Genomic DNA, 23,838 nt, shown 5'->3' with positions numbered 1-23,838 from the left:
ATGCACTGAGCGTGAACGAGACAAGATCACAGTGGCTCTGGCCTGGGAACTCCCACCTCTGGATCTCAACATGCAGAAACAAGGCACTCCGTGTCAAAGGTCAGCTCTGTCTTCTGCCTTGACTATGACACTTTACTAGCTGTGCAGCCTTGGACTTGGGCCTCTCTGAGTTTCATGTTCCTTAACTTTTCACTTAAGTCAGTGGTTCTTAACTGGGAGCAGTTCCTTCCTACCTGGGACATTTGGCCAGGTCTGGAACCATTTTGGTTGTCAAACTAGGCTGCCACTGGCATGTATATGGGTACAGGTAACGGGTGATGCTAAACCTTCTACGATTCACAGGACATTCTCCCCAGGACAAAGAATTATCAAACAAAGAAGTGTTGGCCCCAAAAGTCACAAGTGCTGACCTTGAGGAACCTTGACTTACAGAAAGAGGCTAGCCCTTGTTCTTCATTGTATCTGTACCAAACCTTACCATATCTATCACATAATGGACATGCAACAAATAAACTTACGAAAACATATGAATGTATGTATAGTTGACTATTGTGCCTGCCTTGTAAGAGTGTTAAAAAAGTGTAGTAAATATGGTATCTCTGCACAGTTCTTGAACGGCGCCAGCACATAGTAGGTATTCAGTAAGGAAGCTCGTGATGATGTTATATCATTTACCTGAATTTGCTTCATGCTTCTTTTAAATAAGAATTCACTTGTTTTCATCCTTTGTCAAGATAATAGGCAGTCTGTACAGGCAAAAAGCCCAGTGGGACTTTTAAAATTTTGGTTTACAAAGAATCTTTTTTATCTCGTGTTTTCCAGATAGGTAAGCCAAGGGCCAGTTGGTTGTGCCTCCATTTCCGTTCCCTCTGGCAGACTTTCCCTAGGCTGGGTTTTGTTTCTCTAAAATTATTGTTTCATGGCTTTGTTGTTCTGAAGGAACCTGTTGGTTAATATTAATGAGTTTTTATCTTGGGCCACTTCCTTCCGGTTCTCTTTTCCAATCTGCCATCATATTTTGTTTCATCCTTTTTAACATCAGTGCTGTTTGCAGAGCACGGCCTTTCCATGTGCATCTCACCTCTGAAACTCAGAGCAAGCCTGTGGGGGTGTTAGCAGCTCCAGTGGACAGATGGAGACACTGAGTCTCAGGAAATTAAATGACTGCTAGTCAGTTACTTCCGATTCCTCATTATTTCCCACTCATGGGGTTTGAGAACCACAAAATTTAGGGATAGAGGTCAGAGAAGAGGATGTGACTTGCTTGAACCTACACAGGAAGTGGTATCCAGGCAGGTCTCTAGATGCTTCCATCTTATCTTTCTCAACCCTTATTTCCCCACCTATTCTTGAAGATCGTTTCGAAATTGGATTTCTCATTCATTCATTCAGGGAAGAGTCGCGGAGTGCCTCTATGCGCTGTCGTGATGTGGTGGGAAAACTTCTGGGTTTGAGGCTTGTTCTGCCACTTATCACTAGGAAGCTTTTGCCTGAGTTATTTAATTGCTGTGAACTTCAGATTCTCTTGTTAGAAGTAGAGGTGACAATCCTTAACCCATGGCATAGAGTTGTCATGACAGCCAGTAGCAATCAGGGCAGTAGAAGGAGTTTGCAAACTGAATTCTTATGAAGAATTTTCTACCCTCTCTTCTCTTCCCCAACCCCTCCCTCAGAGTCTAGAACTGGCATATATTAACACTTCTGTTACGTCGGCACATGAATCCATGAAGAAAAATAATGGTAATGGTGATAGCTAATATCTGTTGAGCCCTTATTTCCATGAGGCACTCCACTAAGCACTTAGATGTAGGATCTCATTTAATCATCTCAGCACCTCTATATTGTCAGTGTCTCCATCTTACAGATGAGGCAGTTAAGGCCCATAAAAGTGCAATTTCTTGTTCAGGGTTGCACAGCTAATCATGAGTCAGGCCAGGAGTGAATTCAAATTCATTTGGATTAAAAAGCCCATGTTGTTCATTCATTTACTTACTCATTTACTAAGAACCCCCCAGTGCCAGGCTCTGCATAGGGTACCCGGTGGCCCTGCTGATGCTTCTTGAACACCTAGCCCCACCCAGGCAGAAGCTGGCTGGCAGGGCATCTCCTCCTCCAGCAGGAGGTGCGGGGACACGTGTGCTTCTGCTGGCCCTCAGTCCCATCAGCTGTGTCAGCTAGTGTCCCTGGGAAGCGGATACCATTAGCGCTTCCAGCTGGGAACAGCTGATGAGCACCAACAGAGGGCCCAGGAGGCTCAGCTGAGCTGCATGAGGAAGTCGAGCGGCCAGCAGCACAAGTACGGTGATTGTCTGCAAAGCCCCCTGAAGACTCTGGCCCTGGGACCAGTCCCTTCATGCTTCCTGAGCCACTGCCTGCCAGAGCTACTCTTTGGGACTTTTGTCCCTCCTGGCTCATCTTCAGAGGTTTCCTCAGGACAAGGTTACTTCATGGTTTGAAGACCACACGGATTGAAATCATTGCAATAAAAAACCTGTTGGAGCTTTCATAGCGCAAACAAAACTGTGGCCTGTGGACAAATATTGACGTTTGGTGCTACCTCTCTCACGGATGGCCACCCTTGGGAAAGGCCCGTGTTGGGCTACCAAGCACTGGTTGCTCAAGCAGGTCACAAGGAGTCAGAGTCAAGGGGAGATGCATCTTGGTTCTCAGATGACCCTACCCCCAACGGACCCTTTCAGTCTCAGTGAACAGGCAGCTTGGAGTTTGGTATTGTTGGGTGTGTTAATACAGCAGTCCCCATGACTCCTAATTAGTGTGTTGGGGCCACTGTGACAAAGTGCCAGAGACTGGGTGGCTTAAAGCTACAGAAATTCACTCTCTCACATTCTGATGCCTTGAAGTCCAAACTTAAGGCATTGGCAGGGCCGTGCTCTCTTTGAGTGTCTAGGGGAGGACCCTCCTTTGCCTCTTCATAGCTTCTAGTGGTTGCTGGTAATCCTTGGTGTTCCTTGACCTGTAGATGTGTCACTCCAATCTCTGCCTCCATTGTCACATGGCATTCTCCCTGGGTGTGTTCTCTGTGTCTCTGTGTCCAAATCTCCCTCTTCTTACAAGGGCACCAGTCGTTGGATTAAGGCCCACGCTAATACAGTATAACCTCATCCTGATTTGAGTGGATCTGCAAAGACCCTATTTCCAAAGGTCATATTCACAGGTACTAGGGTTTAGGAGTCGAACATATCTTTTTAGGGGACAACCCCATGGGTTGTTTGTCCCTTGAGGAAAGGTTATGTACCTCCCTACAGCCTCAACAGTGGCCTGTATCCAGCCTCCACGTTGCTCCAAAGGGACCCTCCCAAGTCACACATCTGGCCAGATCACGCCCCTTCAGTGGGATGCCGCTGCCCTCAGGGAAGCGTCCAGCCTACTCAGCGTAGCCACAGTCCTGCTTGGTTTGGCCTTGCTTTCCTCACTGCCCTGTCATGACCATTTCCCCATTTCACATTCGGCGTTCAGCGGTCCTTCATGCTTGCAGCTCTCTGAATCGGCCTAGGCCTGGCTCTATTTCAGGCCTTTCCATCCGCTGCTCCTCCCTTCAGAAAGCTCCTTTCTTCCCTCTTCCTCTGGCTAGCTCCTACTTATTATTCCTCACTTCTCACCCTGGAAGAGCCTTTGCTGACCCTCCCCGACCCCCCTGGACTCTGACTCTGTATGGGTGCTCCCGGGCTCCCTCTCCTGCCTCCCCACCCGCACTCCTATTAGCTCCCACATCTCATTGTATTACAAATGTTCTTTACTCCTCTATGGCCTTGACTTGGCTGCAAGACTTTAAGATCAGGGTCCATATCTTACCCTTGTCAAATCCCCAGTCCTAGCTCCTGGCCAGCAAAAATAAATGCTCCTTGAATTGAATAATTGATTGAATGAAAGAATGAGAAAGTAAGCAGAAAGCAAAAATAATAACAGTAGCTCAGCTGCCTTCCTAATTTTGTGAACATGAAAGACTTTTCTGCCTTTCTGCCAAGGACTACCTGCCACCAAATTCAACCTCAAACCAATGCTTAGAGAAAGGGTACTTCAGGGTGGCTGGTTAGCTCAGTTGGTTACAGCATGGTGCTAATAACATCAAGGTTGCCGGTTCGATCCCCTCATGGGCCATTGTGAGCTGCACCCAACTGAAAAAAAAAAAGAAAAGAAAAAAGAAAAAAATCATTGGAGAAAGCATGTTTCACAGAGACTGCTATTACGCCAGGGTTCAGTCAGGGCTGACGATGAACCAAGAGGGCCGTTCCTGCGGCAGTCTGGGTTTGTTGTTGGGGATGTCAGCCTTGGATGTGCTGAGGGGACTGGAGTTCTTCTGAGTTTTCATCTCCACTTCCTTTCTCAGTAAAGGTGGATGGCAACAGAAAACGTGGGTAAACTGAGCTAATGTCTTCGGCTTTGGCACATGTGTGGTGTAGCTCTTTTGCATGATTGAACATTTTGGCCCAGTAAAGAATAAAAACTGTAATCCCACCCTCCCCCCTTTTTTTCATTGTGTTTTGCCAAAACAAGCTGTGAAAGAATGTAAAATATATCATTTTGTTGGCACCCGTTCACAAGTGAGTCAGTGAGCTCGCTTGCATTTACAACGAAAATTGGATTCTAACCTCCCAAAAATTTATGACAACTGCTCCTTCTTGTGGCTTAAATGTTGACATATAATTAATTTAGGATTTCTTCCTGAGGCTTCCTGTCCAGGTTTGTACCTGCCACAGAAATATCCTTGAAAGTTTATCTAACAGCTGGAGCCGTGAAAAACTTCTACTGAAGCTTTGTAAAGCGGGTGGGCTGTGCCAACAGGAAGGGCCCAAAGAGAGAGGGTGAAGGTGCCAATATGGCTGTCTGCCGGAGTTGCCCCAGGTCAGCCGCACGGAATTTGCAGTTTAGGGGAAAGCGTGGGTTCCTTCTGCCTCCGTTCCTTCCAGGCCCCTGTGATGTGCTCCCTCTTTGCTCTGCATACTTCCTTTCATAAAGATGACCAGGCTGGGGCTTCCACACACTGGATGGAGCTAGTCCGGATGCGCAGATCTCTTTCTATATGGACTGTGTACAGAGGGCAGTAATGAGAACTACTGGTAATTGAACACCTATTATATGTCAGGCACTGGTCTAGGAGCTTTATAGGCAGAGCTCATTTTATTTGATCTTTTCAGCGACCTGGAGAGGTTAGAATTGTTATCTTTACTTTGTAGACTAAAAACAAAACCAAACCCTGAGGCTCAGAGAGGTTAAATGGTTTACCTGAGGTCACCCAAACTAGAAAGGGGAAGAAGTGATGGGCGGTCACATGTGCAGCGCTCCTGTTAGGTCTTTTCTCAGGGTAATCCTCTGAGGTGGGCGGTGTCGTCCTTCCCAACCGTCCTTACCTGAGACTGAGGCTCCTTGAATGGACTCGCTTGAGCAGGTGCAGAAAGTTAGACGGTGCCTGAACTTGGACTGCCACCCAGTTGGCTGAACTGCAGGCTGGCGCTTGCTCCCCACGATGGTGAGATGTCGGGAGACATGGGAATGCGTCCCAGCTTCCCTATTACATTTCAGACAGCCTTCCCTATGCCTAGGAGTGAGATGCCCTTGACCTCACCTTGCCGCTTCCTAATAGCCTTGCTTCCGGAGGGTCAGGGCAGCACTGACCACTGACTCAGAGAAAGAGAAGCAGTCAGTGGAAAGAAGATACGCAGTTGCTTTCAATCTATAAGCAGTTCTTCCAGAAACCCAGCCCAGTCCTCATGAAGGGCCCTAGTTTCAGACAGTCTGAAAGGACAGCCCAGGGCCATGGCCAGAAAGCTCATAGGGTGAAGGTCAGGAAGGCCAGATCCCAGTCCCACTTTGGCCACCTCTTACCATGTGACCTTGAGCCAATCCTTTCTCATCCCAACAGCTCTTCAAATGGAGAAACCAGACTGCCTCTGACCTGGTTCCGCTTCTACTAGTGAGGTGACTTTGGGAAGGTTCCTTAACCACTCTGGGCCTCAGTTTTCTTAACTCTAACAGGAGTTAAATAATAGAGTCCAGTTCATTGGGTGATTGTGGAGATTAAATGTGTTAATAATAAGTGCACATCAGTGGTCCTCAACAGGGAATGTGGGGTGGCGTCCCCCTCCCAGAAGGCTTTTGGCAATGTCTGGAGACATTTTTGATTGTCATGACTTGGGAGGGTGTGTTCTTCTGGCATCTAGTGGGTAGAGGCTAGGGATGCTGCTAAGCCTCCTTTGCAAAGCACAAGATAGCCCCCACCGCAAATAATCATGCATTCCAAAATATCAATAGTGCCAAAGTGGAAAATCACTGCTATAGAGCATTTAGGACTATTCCTGGCATGTAGTAAGCATTTGATAAATGTTTGTTATCAGTGGGTTCCCCTGTCCCCCAATCAACTTAAATATTTATTGAGCACCCACTGTGCGACAGGCATGTGAGAAATAATGCAGTGAGCAAGTTATACACAACCTGTCCCTGTGAAGGCATTCGAGGCTGCAATCAGACATTAACCAAATACTAACACAAATGCATGATGCCAACTAGTTTAAAAGCAGGAGCATGTGGGGGGAAAGGTGGGACGGAGTGCTAAGGGAATGTTTGGCAAGGGGCTTTGAAGAGGAACAATAGTCAGGGATTGCCCATCTGAAGAAGTGGCATTTAAGCCGACATCTAAGGATAAGCAGAAGACAGCCAGGTAAAGAATGATGGGGAAAATACTCCAGGCAGAGGGAACTGCGTGTTTCCAAAGATCTGAAAGGGAACACAGCTATGTGCCTCCTCCTCTAGTAGGAATCCATATTCATAGATTGGCACTGCCACTCAGGAGTTTCACATGCTTTTGCAGGGGTTTGCAACACCCAACAGGGCTGGACCCTAAGGAACTCATCTGCAGGAAAGCCGAGGCCTCGGGTATATCCTGGGTCCCATGGAGACTGCTAGAGGACTTAGGATCCTGCCAAATTGGGCTTTGGAAGTGACTCCAAAGGTGCCCCAGCACCAATGTCGTACGTAAGGTGTCCACTTTGTCATGCCCCAGCTCCTTGATCTCTGGTCCATTTCTTCTCCATGGCATTTCCTAGTCCTCAATCCTGGATACCAGGCCTGTTTTGGAAGAGTTAAAGTAGCCCCAGCCTGCCAGGACCTTGGATTTAATAGGGAAACTTCCAGCTAGTTCATGTATCATGAAATTGTGTTTTCTCCTCTTTAATCTTCAAAGTGACCAGCGACAAAAGCACCGTCTAACTTTCCTTCTCAGCGCACCTGCACATCTGAGTTGGAAACATTTGTGATAGCCAGAAGCCTCCTAACAGATGAGAGAATGGGTCCACCTGAGGGGTCCATTGTTACTCTCTTTCAATTACATGTAGAGCCCATCATTCCCAGTGATTACTGAGTTCACTTATATCCCTATGCAGAAGCTGGAGATGGCAGATGCAGACCTACAAGTACAGACTTTGGCATGGAATTTAAATGCAAATTCAAACTAGAGAGCGTGTCTGCTTTTTAGCACAGTGCAAATGTGACTGGCCATAGATTCCCTCAGAAATAACCTCTGCTTTTCTCAAACTCCTCATTCTTGGGAGGGGATGTCATTGTGTCCCTTGAAGGTGGTTCGCTGCTCAGTGGGCTTCCTGAGAAAACTCTATGCATGTATGTGTTTGCAGAGATGGATTACAGTGTTTGGAGGCATCTTGTTCCGTGTGTGTTTCTTAAAACCTAACTATGTAAAACACAAAGCAGGCACTCAGTTGGGATTACCGTTATGGAACACATCCTTGAACTAAGGACCTTGTTTTTATTGCTTGTTCCCGCCCATACATCTAACACAAGGTCCGTGGTACCGTAGGAACACCAAGAATCTTGTTCTGTAGCCTTCTGGCCAATTTTGCTGCTGACCAAGCAACCCTACCCAACAAAAAGAGATTCTAATGATGTCCTATGTGGAAACCAAAATGGCAGCTACGATGCCCCTTGCCTGGCCCAGATGTCCCAGGGAGGTGCCATTTTGTTGATATTACAGTAAAAAGTCCTTTTTGACGAAACAGCTTTAGGTTACATAGAAATCTCATGGATGAGAAGTCAGGTCCCACCAGTGTGAGTAGAGTTCATGTCAAGGTTTTCCCCAGGCCTTTTCAGGTGACCTGTGAAAGGATACGGGCAGGAAGGCAAAATTCCATGTGCAGCAATGGAGAATCAGAGCCCCTCAGCAGCAGACATCCTGGTCATCACTGGGGGGAGGCTCTGATTTGGAGGAAGTCAGGCCTTGGAGTTATACCGTGCTGGTAAAGGCAGACCCTCCCTCGATAATCTTTTTAGCATCCCACTCCTTCAAAGACAATTTGGACCCCAAAGCCCTCATGCAGCCAGAAGACATGTGAATATCCCATCAGTTGCATGGAAGCAATAGATTGGAATCCTCCAGATAGTTCACTCAATCTCAGAATGATAAATGATCAATCACTGCATTCCTCCTAAATGAAATTAAGATGTTAAGATATATTGCTTGGGGCTTCTGGATGGGATTTCTGCAGTTGAATTTTCAACAGAAAATGTATTGCTTTGGAATCACTGGGAAAGGGAGACATTCTGGATCTATGTTAAAGCAAAACATTTGACAGTGGAGAAGAATGCTTCAGACATGTTAATTTTTTTCATATTTAAAAGTGATTAATCATCCCAAATACCATGAAGCTGGAAAGCCAGAATGCAAACTCTTGGAGGGGAAGGAGAATGCATGTGCCTTCATACTCTGAAGTGAAGGCTTTTGAAGGAGGCTATAGGTGAGCTCATGATGAAAGACAAAAAGCACAGACTAAAAATCCATTTGAAAGGAGAGAGTCTGGACAAAACTCTAGGAATGCAGAGAAATCCACAGACTTACTTTTCATTAGCACTGTGCAAAAGAAGAAGATGGAGGAGGAGGAGTGAATCTCTTCCAGTTGGTACGTGTGCACCATTGGAGATGTTACCTCCTAGGAAAGTCTTTCCAACCCTCCTGTGAGACCAAGGCAGAGTCGTGTTGTGCTCCTATAAGCTGGAGATTTGACATCTCGGTGTGCAGGGGTCACACCATGGCCCCACCACATACTAGCTGTGTGACTTGAGTGTGTAACCTCTCTGTGCCTGTTTCTGGAGCAATATAATGGGTTAATAATAGCAACCTCTTCAGGGTGTACGGACTGGATGCCATAACATGCAAGTGTCTGTGCTTGATGTGTGTTGATGGGTCATTTCTCTCGTTGGTACTTAAATCACGATTTTAATTCATTAATCACATATGAAGTTGAATTATTTGTTGAATGTAATGTCTGACATGTTCACTAGATGTGTATTCCATGAAGTGAGAGCTAGTAGTGTCTGTGTCATTCAACCCCATGTCCCCAGTACTTAGTGTGGTTCCTGGTCAATGCTTTAAAATTGTGGGAGGGAGAAGAGGGAGAGAGGGAGGAAGGAAGGAAGGAAGGAAGGAAACAGGAAGGGAGGGAGGAAGGGAAGGAAGGACGGGAGGAAGGAAGGAAGAGAGGGAGGGAGGGAAGGAGAGATAGAGGGAGGAGGAAGGAGAAGGAGAGTGAAGGAGGGAGGAAATGAAAGAGGGAGGGAGGGAGGAAGGAAAGAAGGATTGATTCTCATACTTTTCAAAAATATAGCTTGAAGGCAGTTTAAATTCCAAACTGAATTTACCTTCGTGTCTTATTTAAAAACCCACTTCACTTCCAACTTTACAGACCAAACTGAGGTAGCTTTTTTCTTATTCCTTTATTTGCAGGTGGGTGTGAATTGGGGCTCTTAGGGCTCAGAAACACTGACTACCTCTAAAAAGCCTGACTTCACTCAGCTCATTGCTGCCTGTGTTTATCCATTTTCCTTTTCCCTTTCCATCTACCAAAGGAGTTTCCTCCTCCCCTAAGAAGGCTAGTTCCTTTTGTTGCAGAAAACTCTGATTTAGTGGTTGCCTAGAAAACACAAAAAAAGTTTTAAGCAAGTTGAAATTAAAGTACAGTTAATCAAATGCAAAACTCCCTTCAGCCCCTATCTGCCAAAAATAAATCGTTTTTAAAATGATTTTCAGATCGCTGACAATGATGGCTGTGTTTATGGCAGTGGGGTTGCCTGCCTTCAGTGGCCATCATTGCCAGCGTGCACCCAGCATTTAGAAATTAAACAAAAACACATTGAACTTGCTGAATTAGCTGTTGCCACATTGGAACACTAATGGGTTTAGTGACCACAGCCAACCCAGGCCAGAGTGTGTCAACAGCCAAAGGACCAACCTCGCTGGCTGTTTGTAGTTTGCCCAAGTTGTTACAAGTTTAATTCTTTGCAGCTTACTTTTCCTGCTGTTTGGCCTCTCCCCCACCATGTCTTAGAAAGCACAGCAGCCAGCCCAGCTTCATACGGCAAAGCCATGGAGCGCCTGACAAGAGATCCACAGATGCAGGCACCTCAGCCCCTGGGGTCTGATGGCAGGTTAGATTAGGGATCCAGAAGGTTCACTGGGCTGTCCTGCCCCTGTGTCTCTAGCCTTCTTTAGTCACTTCTAAAATTCGTTCTGTAAATGGCCCAACCTGAAGCCAATGTAAAGAGTCTCTTGATTCACCACTCATCTGGAAAAGTGGAGTCTTCCTGCCTCTCTTCCCGTGCAAGAAAGTACACTGCACAGCATTTGCTCCTTGATGGTGGTTTCTCAGCATTACACCCAGGCCTTCAGCCTTGCCTGAGAAACCAGCTCAGCTGTCTCCATTTCCGGACAGCCAAGTCAAATGCTGGGTTGCGGGACCTCGGTGGTGAAGAGGTTAAATTGCTCAGCAGCCTGGATGTGTGCTTCCTGCCCACACTTGCTCCTGGCCTTAGGCAGTGCCTGCTGTTTGGGGAGGGGGAAGGGGAGGTCTCGCCTGGACCCAGGTGGCCAACAGGCAAACCATGTTATTAAGAAGCAGGGATCGCAAAACCTTGATCTTCAAAAGAGACCCCTAATTAGTCCCTGGTCCAAGAGTAAATGGCATTCCACCTCAGCGAGGTTGGGAAGGGCGCCTTGGAATCCTGGGGACTAATTGCCATTATTGGCTCTAAGAAGATCCTGTTGTAAACACTTGTCATCCGAGCCACTTCTGGTCAGCAAACAATTTGAGATATCAAATTGTTCCCTTCGCGTTTCAAATTCTCCAAAATGCCTGGCCAGCTCATTTTTCTAAGAGGAACATCTCATTCTTACACAGGATAGCCTTCTTAGCACCCAGACTTGAGAGAGGTCTCTGCTTCTCTGGTATGCTATGGCAAGCTCATCCTAACAGTGAATTCTTTCCGGTACCGGGGAATTGAAAATAATGTATTCCTTTATTCTCATTTGAATTTGAAAATGCTCTCTCCAAAATCAGCTTTGATTGCAGGCAGACGGGATTTGTCATGAAGCTAATGGGACTTACACTTCAGGCCACTGAAGTACACTGACTTTTCCAAGACCCCAGAAAGGGATCTGATGTGTTCACGTGGCCCTAGACTTTTGTCAAGTTTGGAACAGTCAATGATTTGTGTGTTCCTTTTCTAAAAGACGGCCCGCCGCACCGAATGGTCTAAAACCAAGGTGTAGTCTGTAATATCGGCTGTGTTTCTTAACTTCCGTATCACGTTGCTTCGGGAGATAAGTATCTTCTCCGTGTTCTTGGACTTCTTGCTTTGACATTTGGGAAGGGGAAGGCGAACTTTTCCAGGCCACGTGCAGGGTGCTAGGTTTTGTCTAAGTTTACCCTTGAACTAAGACAATGTTTCAAGAGTTTGGGACCCAGAGACCCTGGGTTCATCAACATCAAGGGCAGCCTAGACAAAACCAAACTCAGATGGCAAAAAAAGCCCACCTCAAGAGAGGGCTGGGAACCATGGAGATTTGGGCTCGTGACTCTCAGGCCACTGGGAGTGGTGTCTACGGACACTTTCAGGGCAATACGTATGTCTGAATGGCTGGGGGAGAAAGAAAGCTGGGAATAATTTCTGAATATTCTTGTGAAGTGTTAGTTTTCTCTTTACCTTGAGGATCGGCTTTTAGCAAGCATTTAGAGGCCCTGAGATGACAGAGTCCACGGTAAACATCCATAGCACGCTATGTTGCGGGGCCGAATGTCACAGACTGTCAAAGAGACCCTTTCTCCCAAAGCTAAGCTTCAAAACCGCTTGGTCAGAACTAAGGAGTCACTATTACTCAGCAATAATTCCTTTGTATGAACAGCTCAGGGTGGGACAGGAAGGTGGAGGTTCTATACACAGGCTTAGGGTATTTGCTCCTAGGGTTCCATTGTCTCCAAGATGAAAGCAGATGGTTTTCCCTCCGCAGGTAACCTAATAACCTGAGACAGCAGGTGAGGGCATAGCGGTATGGGTCCTCCCCAAGGGGGGTTCTCCAGGATGACTCCCACTTCCGGATAATCTGGTTGCTGAATCAGCCCTGTCTCCCATATCGTTCACAGCACCCCCAAAGATTCTCAAAGCATTATTTTAACCTATATGTGTCACTGATTTGAGATGTTAGAAATTGTATGCCAAACTTTTGGTTATTTTAACTAGTTCAGAAAAGAAAGACTAACATCGGTTTTGACAACAAACAAAACCAGTTTTTGTTCTATCAGTTATGTTTAAAAGATTCCAATTTCAAACTAAACACGATGTGTGGTTATTCTGTCAGCGATTTATATAGCCACCAGGGCGCCACAGTTACACACTGCATACATCATTGTATTTTTAAAATGTACTTAATGAACATTTTTTTTTTCTTTTCTAGTAACTACTTCATTGCCTTAAATGAATGCATTCCAATAGAATTTGTAACAAATGACCACTTTGTGTTTGCATTAATGCCAAACACGTTTAACAAATTTTTAACAAGGAACCCTGGCAAAACGCCAAACTCCTAGAGGGACACTGAAGGAATGCTATAAATTTAAACTAGATTTTACCTTTTCACTCAGTTCAGCAAGTGTCTTAGGTGTCTTGCTATCTCAGGATTGTAGCATTTCTATTTTATGTCAGATAAATTGTACATTTTTATTATTTTTTTTATTACTTAGGTTGTACCTATTTCCACAGGACATTTAAATCTGTTCAACTATGTTCGAAATAATATGATGGCAGCTGAGTAATTGATCTTTCTTTCCACAAATTATTTATATCTTTTATAGGTTGGTAGATACATGTATGCATATACATATCTTATCAAAATATAATCATATTTAAAACAACACAGTCAAACAATTAAATACAAAAACAATAGATTAGACCAATGGTTGTCAACTGAGTGTGATTTTGTGCCCCAGGCGATATTTGGCAATATCTGGAGACATTTTTTTATTGTCATGATTGGGAGACGGGTTGCTGCTCCTGGCATCTAATGGGCAGAGACCAAGGATGCCGTAAGCACACTGTCATCCACAAGGCAGCCCCCACAATGAAGAATCATCCAGCCCCAAGTGTCCACAGTGCCAGGACTGAGAAATCCTGGAGTAGAGTGACAAAGGCCTTTGGCTTACGGGCAGACTCTCAGGTTGAGGGAGGTATTATTTTCAGAAAAAAATTACAACTAAACAGCACTTTTCTACTCAACCAATGTTTTAAAAGTTGTATAGAGAACCTAACGCGGATGTTGAATGGCAGGCTTCTGATTTTCACTTCTGCTGCCCTCTGCCCTCGAGAAGATAAAAGCCAGGCCCACAGTAGCAGGACCTAACATGGCGACTGAGGTGGCCCTGGGGATGGCTGGTGGCCTGAGTATGGGATATGTGTAAGCCCAGCCAACACGTACCAGGTGCTGCCTGCTGGAGAAGGCTGCCACTGAGCAGTGGGCATGATCTCCACGGTGGGGCTAGGGGCACACAGGGCACCACACGTCCATGAGAAGACGGCGCACAGCACTTTCATTTTAATAGCTATGCGATTCTTTTAATGTTATTAATTAGACAAATATTGGTACCATGATGATATTAAATAAGTCTTTCTTAAAAAGGAAATTTCAGTTTTTAGAAAAATATTTTTTTAAAGAAAAATATTAATTAAATGTGACGGGTGTTATGGAGAGATTATAATATTGGGACGGTAGAACACAAAAGATCAAGGTTTAGAGAATCCTGGCCTCATGGTAGAGAGAATGGGCTCTGGAGTCGAGAAGATGTGAGTTCCTGTCAGGCCCTAAGAAGGTGGAAAGTTGACCCACAGCATTCAGTTCCCTTAAGCTTCAGTGTTGTCCTCTAAAGGACTAGCAACCCAGTCACTGGCATGGCCCTGGCAAGCTTATTTGAGATAATTCACACAAAAGCACAGAGCACCGTAGAAGAGAGCATGCACTAAATGTTAGCAATGAATAATTCTGACCACAGTAATATTGGCAAGAATAAATCCTGAGGACACATAGCAGTGCATGCTGCCATTTTTATGTACACATCTGAATCCATCTGATGTCCTTAGTTTAAAATACCGGGGGTAGTTGCACCAGCAGACAGAAACCAAAGATGAAGTCTGGAGTCTCTCAGTTACCCCCCCACCCCCCAGCCCCAAAGCTCCCTCCACCCCCAAGCAAGCTGTGTTGTCCCTAACAGCAGTTTGCAATTCTGAGCAGAGGGCTTGCTAGGCCCGCCCCCACCCACCTCACCCCCAGCCTTTTGGGCTCTGAAGTGTTACATTTTATTGCCCTGTGGAGCTGTAGGAGGCCACTCGCAAGGTAAAATGTTGCTCTCCACTCATATTTTTGAATTATGGTTTCAAGGTGGTTGCTCCTATCAAGAAAATTAAATGATTTAACATAATTTGTTGCCACTTTGATCACAACAATAATAAATAAATCTTCATGAGGAAAACGGGAAACCCATTCCGCCCATTTTAAAAGATGTTAAGTAATAACACAGATGTAGTTATGGATTTTTTTTTTTTTTTTTAGAAACGACTCTATTGGGTTTTCCTGTGAGCAGAGTCACTTGTGGAGTTGTTTTCAGGATGCCCACTGCTCCCAGAATGAGCAGCTCTTCTCCTCAGACCCTTGTTAATTAGCCTATCAGGGGCTCGCTTTTATGTGGGCACCATGTGCAATGTCAGGGGCAACCAATGCCGTGGTGAATGGGTGTCTGTTTTTGTACCTGGGGGCACACTGCACACATTTGCAAAGCACATGGAGTGTAATGGACATGAACCCAGATGTCAAAAATAGCCTGCGTTTTACTACTGTTATTAAACAGTTTCCCCTTTAACCCCTCTGTGTTTACCAAAGACCCCTTTCTCCCAGCCTGTTTCTGCAAATCACTACTGAAAGGGCAGGAGAAGAAAGCCGTAATCGGGCAGGTGTCTTTATTCCAAAGAAAAACAGTCTGAAGGAATATTTGTGAGACACCACACGTTTATAGCCTGCTCTCTTGGGGGCACTTGTCCTGGGGAGGACCCTTACTATTGTACTCAGCTCGCCCCCCCCACCACCTACATGCACCCCCAGTCCTGCACGCCAACTGCGGGGTTCCCTTCATAAGAACCAAGTCCAGATTTTTCACGATGGAAAGAGCTTTCTCTTGTGCGATACCAGTTACACGTTCTTTGGTTTAAAAATTCAAAAAAGTACGATAACAAAAAAAAATTCTAAAGAAACTTTAAAAGCACCATCCAGGGATAATCATTAACAATATCCTGGTATATATACTTGTTTATGTTTGTGTGTGTGTTGATGCAAAAATGAGATTGAATTATACCTGTAGAATTGTAATCTGTTTTTTTTCATTGAAAAACTGTGGACATCTTTCCATATAATAAGATAAACAGCCACATCATAATTGTCATGTAGTGACTTAATAAATCTTAAGCATCCCCATTTCCTTCAAGTCACAAATTTTAAAAATCTTATTTATTTTTGTATCTATTTGTTGTCCGTCTTCCTCCATGAGGGCATAAATTTTGTCTGTCATTTTTACACTTATATCCCTGGCAACAAGCACATTGCTTGACACAGAGAGGAGCTGTTATATATTAGGTTTCTACTGCTACATAACAAATCACCACAAACTTGTGGTTTAAAACAACATCCACTGATGATCTCATAGTTCTACAGATCAGAAGACCAACTGGACTCCACTAGGTTCTCTCTTCAGAGTCTCATAAAGCCAAAGCCAAGGGGTCAGCCAGGCTGGGCTTGAACGTGGAAGCTCTGGGAAGCACCAAGCTTATTCCCATTGTTGGCAGAATTCAGTTCCTGTGGTTGTAGGACTGAGGTCCCTGTTTCCTCACTGGCTGTCAGCTGGGGGCTGACCTTGAATCCTGCAGTACTCAGATCCTTGCCTCATGGCTCCCTCCATCTCAGCACAGCAAATCCCACTCAGTTCCTCTGACTTCCTTTTCTGCTACCAGCAACAGGAAAGTCTCTGCTATTAAAGCGCTCCTGTTATTAAATTAGGTCCACTAATTAAAAAGAGAGATCATCTCTCTTTCAATGAATTTGAACTCAAGTGTTTAATAACCTTATTTACATCTGCAAGGTAGAATAATCTTGGTAAGAGATGTTCACAGTCCAGGTGCCAGGGATAAGAGCAGGAATCTTTGGGGAGGACATGTATGATTTTAGGAGTCTGCTTACACTACGTGCTCTCTAAGACCTGGGGAATGAATAAGTGACTCAACTTGTTCTGTTCCATGAACTGCGCGAGGCACAGGGGATGCTAGCTGGCCTGCCCCTGCCCTTACAGAGACTATAGCCTAGACCAGCGTTGTTCAATAGAAATATAATGCAAGCCACATCTGTAGTTTTGAGTTTTCTAGTAGCCACATTAAGAATAATAATAAGAAAGGTGAGATCAATTGTAATGATAGATTTAATATGACTCAATACATCCAAAATATCACTCGAACATGCAATCAATAGAAAAAATGATATTCATACTAAACCCAAAATTTAATATATTGATTTGTATTAATTCAAAATCAGTGTAAAAAATGAATTTCACACTAAATCTTCAAAATCTGTTGTGTGTTTTACACTCATGGCACATCTCAATTTGGACTAGCCATATTTCAAGTGCTGAGTAGCACATGTGGCCAGTGGCTACCATATTGGACAGTAAAATCTAGGCAAGTCATCCGAAGGGGACAGTGCAGTAAGTGTGAGACTTCCTGTGCTACATCCTACACTCAGGAGGGTCAGAAAAGGCTTCCAGGGAAGAAGTGACATCTAAACTGACAGTGAAGAATAACTAGGAACAGATCAGATCAAGGGTTGGTGTGAATGCATGGCAGACAGAAAGACAAGTTTGTGAGATGGGAGAAAAGAAAGCTTTAGGACTGCAGAAGCAAGTTCAGCGTAGGTGGGACACGAAGCGTGGAGCAGGAGAGAGAGAGAGAGAGGCTGGATGGGACCTCACCAGCATGGTCAGGCGTCCATCCTCCATCCCAAGGGCAATGGGATTTTAAAGGAAGACTTGTGTCCACATGGAATATAAGATAAAGTAGATGTCATTATTGAAACAGCGCCGTTGGCTGCACTGATGAGAATGCAGAGTTGGGTGCTGGAAGAGAGGCTGCATGGGGACAGGCGAGGCCTGCTGGGATCATCCAGGTGAGGAGGACTGGCTAGACATTAGCTCACAGTGGGTCGCTGCCCAGATTGCCTCATTGCTGGAAACCAGGATTCCTTTTTGCATTTTTTTTAAAGCAGATGCATATTTGCCCCTCAGTGAGGGATCATCGGCATTTCCCACTGTTGGCAGTGTCATTTGAGGTGTTTTTTTCTCTCAAACCCATGTAGGCCTCCTGGTGAATGGATTGTCTGATTGAAGGAGTGGCAATACTATCTGAGACTTCTCTTTTCCACCAAATAAACCTTACCCCCAAACAGTGCCCTGCACACGCAAGGCACTGTATTCTGCCTTGTGACCTGTTACCCAGCTGGAAATCTTTCTCTCAACTGAATAAATGATTGTTCTTTGCTACTTTATCTTGGAAAAACATCAAGGACATCGGACATTCACTGTAATTATTTTGCACTCGTTTTCCCGTCTGTAAAATATGACTGGTGCATTTTAGTACTACTTTGGGTTTCTCTATACCTTTTAATCATGTGCCCTTTTAATATATTGGTCAGCCTTTTAAAAGGATGATTAAGAAATGCTTAATGCACAAAAGAATTAGAGCTATGCACAGCTCATGAAGCAGAAAGCGTGCTCTGACTTACAATTTTCATAAAAAGTTTGCAGAGATTTTATGTGCCAGAATGAGTAATATGATCTGCTGTAGGAACTCCCTAGCTTTCTGGCTCTGCAAAAGTCATTTTTTTTTTTTTTTTTGCCCCAATTCAAGTTTCTTAACCAGAAGGGTTACACCAAACTCCTCAGAGTATGAATTAGCAGAGTTCATCCAAGCCACATATTTCATTAGCACTGTTTAACGATGGCTTGAAATAACTTCCTACCTGTGCAGGCAGACATTGGGATCTTTGGCGCGCTCATTAGTCAGTGTGACTTGAAAAATGCTGTGTATCAACCACCAAATCAGACAGCTCGGGCTGTATATAAAAAGTGGCTCACACGTGTGTGAGTGTGTGTGTGTGTGTTTGATCTTTCCCCTCCCTGCCATATTCCCCAGATAGCTGCGCTATTGCCATATGCCCGGAAACTCCCGAAGTATTCAAAGGCCATATGTGAATGATAATGATGCAGGCCCATGAAGCAGAGCCTCAGCAGGGAGGAAAGTCATCATCTGAAGGGTCCATATGGGATGCTCCTCTCTTTTTGCCCATTTTACTGTTTCTTCCCAGGCTGCAGTTGTATTCCACACCCATGGCCTCTGATGAGGACAGTGAGAACACTCGAGGTGCCCTGGATACCTGTGCCTCAGGGCATGAAATATGCAAATGCATGACGGCTGCATTTATGTTTAGATTTAAGCATATGCACGTGCCATTGGGTGTGGGGGTGAAAGTCAACTTTGTTTCTTTCTGCTCGATTTAAGGAGGTATCAATATTCTTTTTTAAAATACATTTTTATTGTGGTAAAATATACATAAAATTTACCATTGTAACCAATGTAAAATGTACAATTCAGAGACAATAAGTCTATATGCAGGGTTGTACAACTAACACTACTATCCGTTTCTTTTTTCACTATCCCAAACACAAACTCTGTGGTACCCATTCAGCCATAACTCCCCATTTCCCCTCCCCTGGAGCCGCTGGAAACCTCAAATCTATTTTCTGCATCTATGACTTATCTATTCTAGATATTTCGTGTAAGTGAAATCATGCAGTATTTGTTCTTTGGTGTCTGGCTATTTCACTTTGCGTATCTTCAAGGTAGCACATGTCAAAACTTCATTTCTTCTTAGGGCTGAATGGTATTCCATGGTGTGTATATACCGCTTTTTGTTTATCCATTCATCTGTTGATGGACACGTGCTTCTATGAACATTGGTGTATCTACTTGAGTCCCTGTTTTCCATTCTTCTGGGTACTTACTGAAATGTGGAATTGCTGGGTCCAGTTTTCTTTTAAACTGTTGCTCTTACATGACCTGTAAGTGAATGTTAAGTTTTCTGGTGTATCGACCATCTTTAACTCTCTATTCTCTATAAAGTCAAGTTAAAAAATAGCTTAGAAGCCATATTCATTGTGGGAAAGTGTGGAGAAAACAATTGACACATAATCTGATGACATACAAATAATTACGGGAACATTTTGGCATATTTCCTTTCAATTTCTTTTTGCATATCAGGAAACATCTAATACCTATATGTGACGTATTTTGAAAGAGGCCTCTTCTCAGATGTGTTGGCAAGACATCATTTAAATTTCTATTCACTTTATCCTTCCTATACGAGTCCTCCTCCTTGCCAGCCCATCCTCACTCACTCCCCACCCTCCCCCGACCCCCACCACCAATCCCACACAACCCCAACCAGAGAAAGTGGTGGAGGGTCGGTACAAGAGTGCGAAGTGGGGACCAGGCCCATCTGTGAGGATTGTCTCCCATATCATTGCCAGTTACTGGAATGCTGAATTATGTGCTTTCTCGTTGCAGCTATCCGAAGGGCTGACTAAAGGGAAAAGGCAGCTCTGCAGCAATATTCTGATAATCTATTGCAGTACGGTTCACGTCACTGTCCATCGCCACCTGGAATGCTCATCAGGACCGAAGAGGAGTCTCACTTTCATTACTGAGCACGATTCAGTTCGACTTGGTATTTCCTTCGTCATCTCATGTCATTTCTTAATGTTGGAAAGGAAGAATGTGGCAAAGGAGAAAAATGATAAATCCTCCATTTTTTTTTTTTTTTTTGGTCAGGATTTGGGCAGTTAACATTTGATCATCTCTTCTGAATGTCATTATTTGATAACATTTTATTTATGTTACTTAAACATCATCATTGGATCAACTTGAACTCCGTGGGATTTAACTGTGGATTCAGCTTCTGTTGGACAACAAGCTTCATCTCCAGTTTTCCTGCTGGTTCAGTCTAAGTGGTCATTCCTAATGCATTAGATTATCAAAAAGTATGAATTCTGTGAGTGAGTGGTGTTGGCGGTGTTTGTAGGCCAAGATGCATGGAGAGTTTGACAAAGAAACCAAAACACCAAAAATGGCAAGCCTTTACCCTCCTCTATTTCTTTAATCCGCTCTTTGAAGAACCACATTTTGATGGTGTAACCAGTAGTTACCTCTGGGCCAGGTTGGAAATGAAATCAATTTTTTAAACCACTAATACTTGCCAAGAAATCGCCTTATGAGAACGTGGTGTGTGTCTCTGACAATGCATGGCACATCTAAATTGATCGTTCATAATTTTATCTGCCCTGTTTTCGTATTGGAGAGTGGCAAAAGCCTGAGGCGCCGGCATATATCCGTTCCATGTGCTCCGTGCATCCCCATGGCTGGGATGTGACCAGGCCTCGGGCTCTTACCATTCCCATACATACAGGTCTCCATGAAGATGCTGGGACTCATTCACATTTCAAGATCCACATGCTGTGCAAACAGTGTAAGCTTAGACATGTAAATGAAAGGTCATTTCTCAATTTTCTTTTAAAATGTCTCCAACATAGATTCCAACGCATTTTTAGCATCAAACATGAAAACATTGATGAATGAGGAATAATCACAAAAGCTGTGTATCTGTATATAGCTCTACACATGTTTGTGGATACAGTCCTTATTTAAAGCACATGCCAGGGGAAAAGACCAAATTTTGAGGTCTTGTACATACAGTGACATGGTACTAAGGAGAATTAAACTCCTACTGCTTCCTCTGAAGATTAAAAAAATAATCATAAAGTGTTATATCGTCATAAAACTCATGACCAAGTCTGGCAAACATGTGCAACTCTTGTATTGATCCATTTTCTTGTCAATGGAAGAAACCCTTCCACGTGTATGCAAGTGGGAGATGAAAATCTGCATTTTTAAAGGACAAACAGTGAATTTAAGCATGAGTGGCCTTAATAAATATAGTTGTCTTTCTTTGCTGCTGTGGAAAGGATTCTAAACAGATGATCCTGACGTCTTGCATTGAATTCAGTCATTATTGTTGCTTTTTAAAATGTTGGTGCAATTAACTCTGGACCTCTCCCGCGAGCCATAGAGATATTTAAAAGACAGACACCTTATTTTTTCGGGAAAGATGAAGCTGTGTATGAATTGCACTGTTCATCCTTGGTGCATTAAGGTAAAATAGTCCAAGCAGGTTTCTTGCTTCTGGCTTTGTTCTTGTCGTAAGTATAGCAAGCTCTGTAAAGCTTACGTGTTGCGTAAACCATCCAAATACATTCGTGTTTAAAAGTTTGTCCTTTAATTATCAAAGGGATCTAGGTCTTGACTGGAAAAATGAGCAGAGTTCTTTGCAAGCGTATTTAGCACATTTTGACACAATGTCACACTGAAAACCCAGGCCACAAAGGTACCCCCGTGAACAGTTTGGGTGTCCTTAAATGGGCAGCACTCACTGCCTCTGACAGCCAAGTCCTGACCTGAACTCTGCAACTGAATACTTGAAGTAGGAAGTAGGAAATCCACTAGGGAAAATAGGGTCCTCGAAACAGAAAAATCAACCACCTGTGTATAGTTAGCTATTTCTAAGTATGTGCCAATTTTGTCACAACTATTGTTTGGGGGATCATTTTTTTGCCCCGCTTTTGTTGGTTAAAAATATTATTGACCTTACCTTTATGGGGGCATATCATTTTGTCCCTGAAAAATTAAATTTGAACATAGTATACCTTTTCCCATTTCATGTAATATTTTCTGATGTTTGGGAGTTACGTAAAATTCCCTTTTCACATATTAAAAATAGTCTCTGGGTTTACAAGAAACACTGTGATGTTGGGACAATATTTCTTTCGCTCAAACTTGAGCAGGTTCCCCTCTAATCATAAGTTGGGAAAAAAAAAGAAGTTGAGGCTAACATTTGGGAGAAGTTGGTGTTCTTGCTTTGTGCAAAAGCAGGCTTATACTTTATACCTGATTTGATTTCGATGTACAGTCTCGATTTTGTATTTAATGATTTTTGTGTATCCAGTATGCACGTTAACAGCGTGTTAACTTTCATTTGAAAGTGGGTTTCAATTTACTTTTTAAACAGTGTTTATGACGAGACCTCAAATGTGTTGACATAAGCTCTATCTGAGATGTTTTTGTGTCGAGTGGCGTTTGAATGCTGCCAGGGGTCAGTGTATCTAATTCCCAGAGACCCTCGTTTGATAGTGCTTCTTGTAATATTTCTTCAAGTGAGTGGCATGTGGGTTGTGATATTGACCATGTGATTATGGACTTCGATATGAAACACATAAATAAAACTAAGGAACCCTCAGAAACTACCAGTGGGCATGTATTAGCCAGTCATTGTAACCTCGTGTCTAGTAGAAGTACAATGTACAACATATGTACAGTTCATAAATTTGTTATCCTGTGTATGAGAAGTTCTTTGTGCTGGTCACCTTATTTATATTCATCAAATAAACTCTGTTTCTTTCTGAAGTGAGTTCATTCCACCTCTAATACGTACGCTCCAATTGTGGTGGTTTCTAATCTTTGTTGGGTCATGGATCCCCATGTGAAGAACATCTGAACTTGAAGAAAAAAAGAAAGAAATGGGAGGGAGGGGTTATGGGCTATCTTTTCCAGAATAGCCAAGGCATAAATTTCCTTTTATGTGTGGTTAGATCCTATTAAGAAATTAAGTCATTGGCAGTATCGCCTTTCTTCCTTCCCTCCTTCTTTCCCTATTGCCTTTCTTTATCTCTCTCCCTCCATCCCTTTCTCCATTCCTCCTTTTCTCCATTTCCTCTGCTCTTTCCATGGCGTTGATGTCAGTCTCTGCTAGGTTCTCTCCACTTGGTGGCAAAGATGACTCCCAACAGCGTTGAGGGTTCTTGGATATTAGGGAGAGCCCCTTTCTTACCCAGCATCCTTATCAGCACCTTAAAGGGACTCTTATTGGTCCTTTCTTGGATCGTGCATACAATTACTTCATACAGAGGAGTTGGGAGGGTGAGGCCTAGTGACTGACAGCCCCATTGGATGTGCGAGGGGCAGTTTCCAAGGGGGAAAAATGGGCTGTATTCTAGAAGAGAGGGACAAGAATGTTGGACATGCAGAAATAATAGCTAGCCCTGCCATTACTTGGATACACACACAAAATCATCCAGAAAAATACAGAAAAGTATCCACAAAAGGGCTCACCAGCCTTCGCAACCCACCTGTGGATCACCGTGGAGAACCACCTCCAGGTTTCTTTAAAGGTTTGAATTATGTTGCAGGAAATGAGTTACCAATTCTTACCATTATTGAAATCAAAGAGTAATTGACTCTCAGAACTAGAACATGTAATCCAATCAAAGCTAGATGTCATGTAATCCAATAGCT

The 23,838-nt window shown here is 43.9% G+C and overlaps 1 protein-coding gene across 15 annotated transcripts in view; it reads left to right on the top strand.

Moving 5' to 3' along the window:
* The window catches only part of ERC2 (ELKS/RAB6-interacting/CAST family member 2), a 918,423-nt gene extending 895,469 nt beyond the window's left edge, over window positions 1-22,954 (top strand). For 13 of the 15 annotated variants that reach the window (XR_012489712.1, XM_074313131.1, XM_074313127.1 and 10 more), the window contains one exon: window positions 20,002-22,954. Coding sequence is in view for 12 of the 15 variants with exons in the window: in XM_074313131.1 (XP_074169232.1) it covers window positions 20,002-20,280 (279 nt within the window). In the remaining 3 variants the exon portion in view is untranslated. The remainder of the gene's footprint in view (window positions 1-20,001) is intronic. The other 2 variants (XR_012489713.1, XM_074313138.1) reach the window with 2 other exon arrangements.
* Window positions 22,955-23,838: the final 884 nt, after the last annotated feature.

This window comes from Rhinolophus sinicus, linkage group LG10 (assembly GCF_036562045.2).
Source record: "Rhinolophus sinicus isolate RSC01 linkage group LG10, ASM3656204v1, whole genome shotgun sequence".
Classification (NCBI taxonomy): domain Eukaryota; kingdom Metazoa; phylum Chordata; class Mammalia; order Chiroptera; family Rhinolophidae; genus Rhinolophus; species Rhinolophus sinicus.
This window is presented reverse-complemented; position numbering and strand designations above follow the sequence as displayed.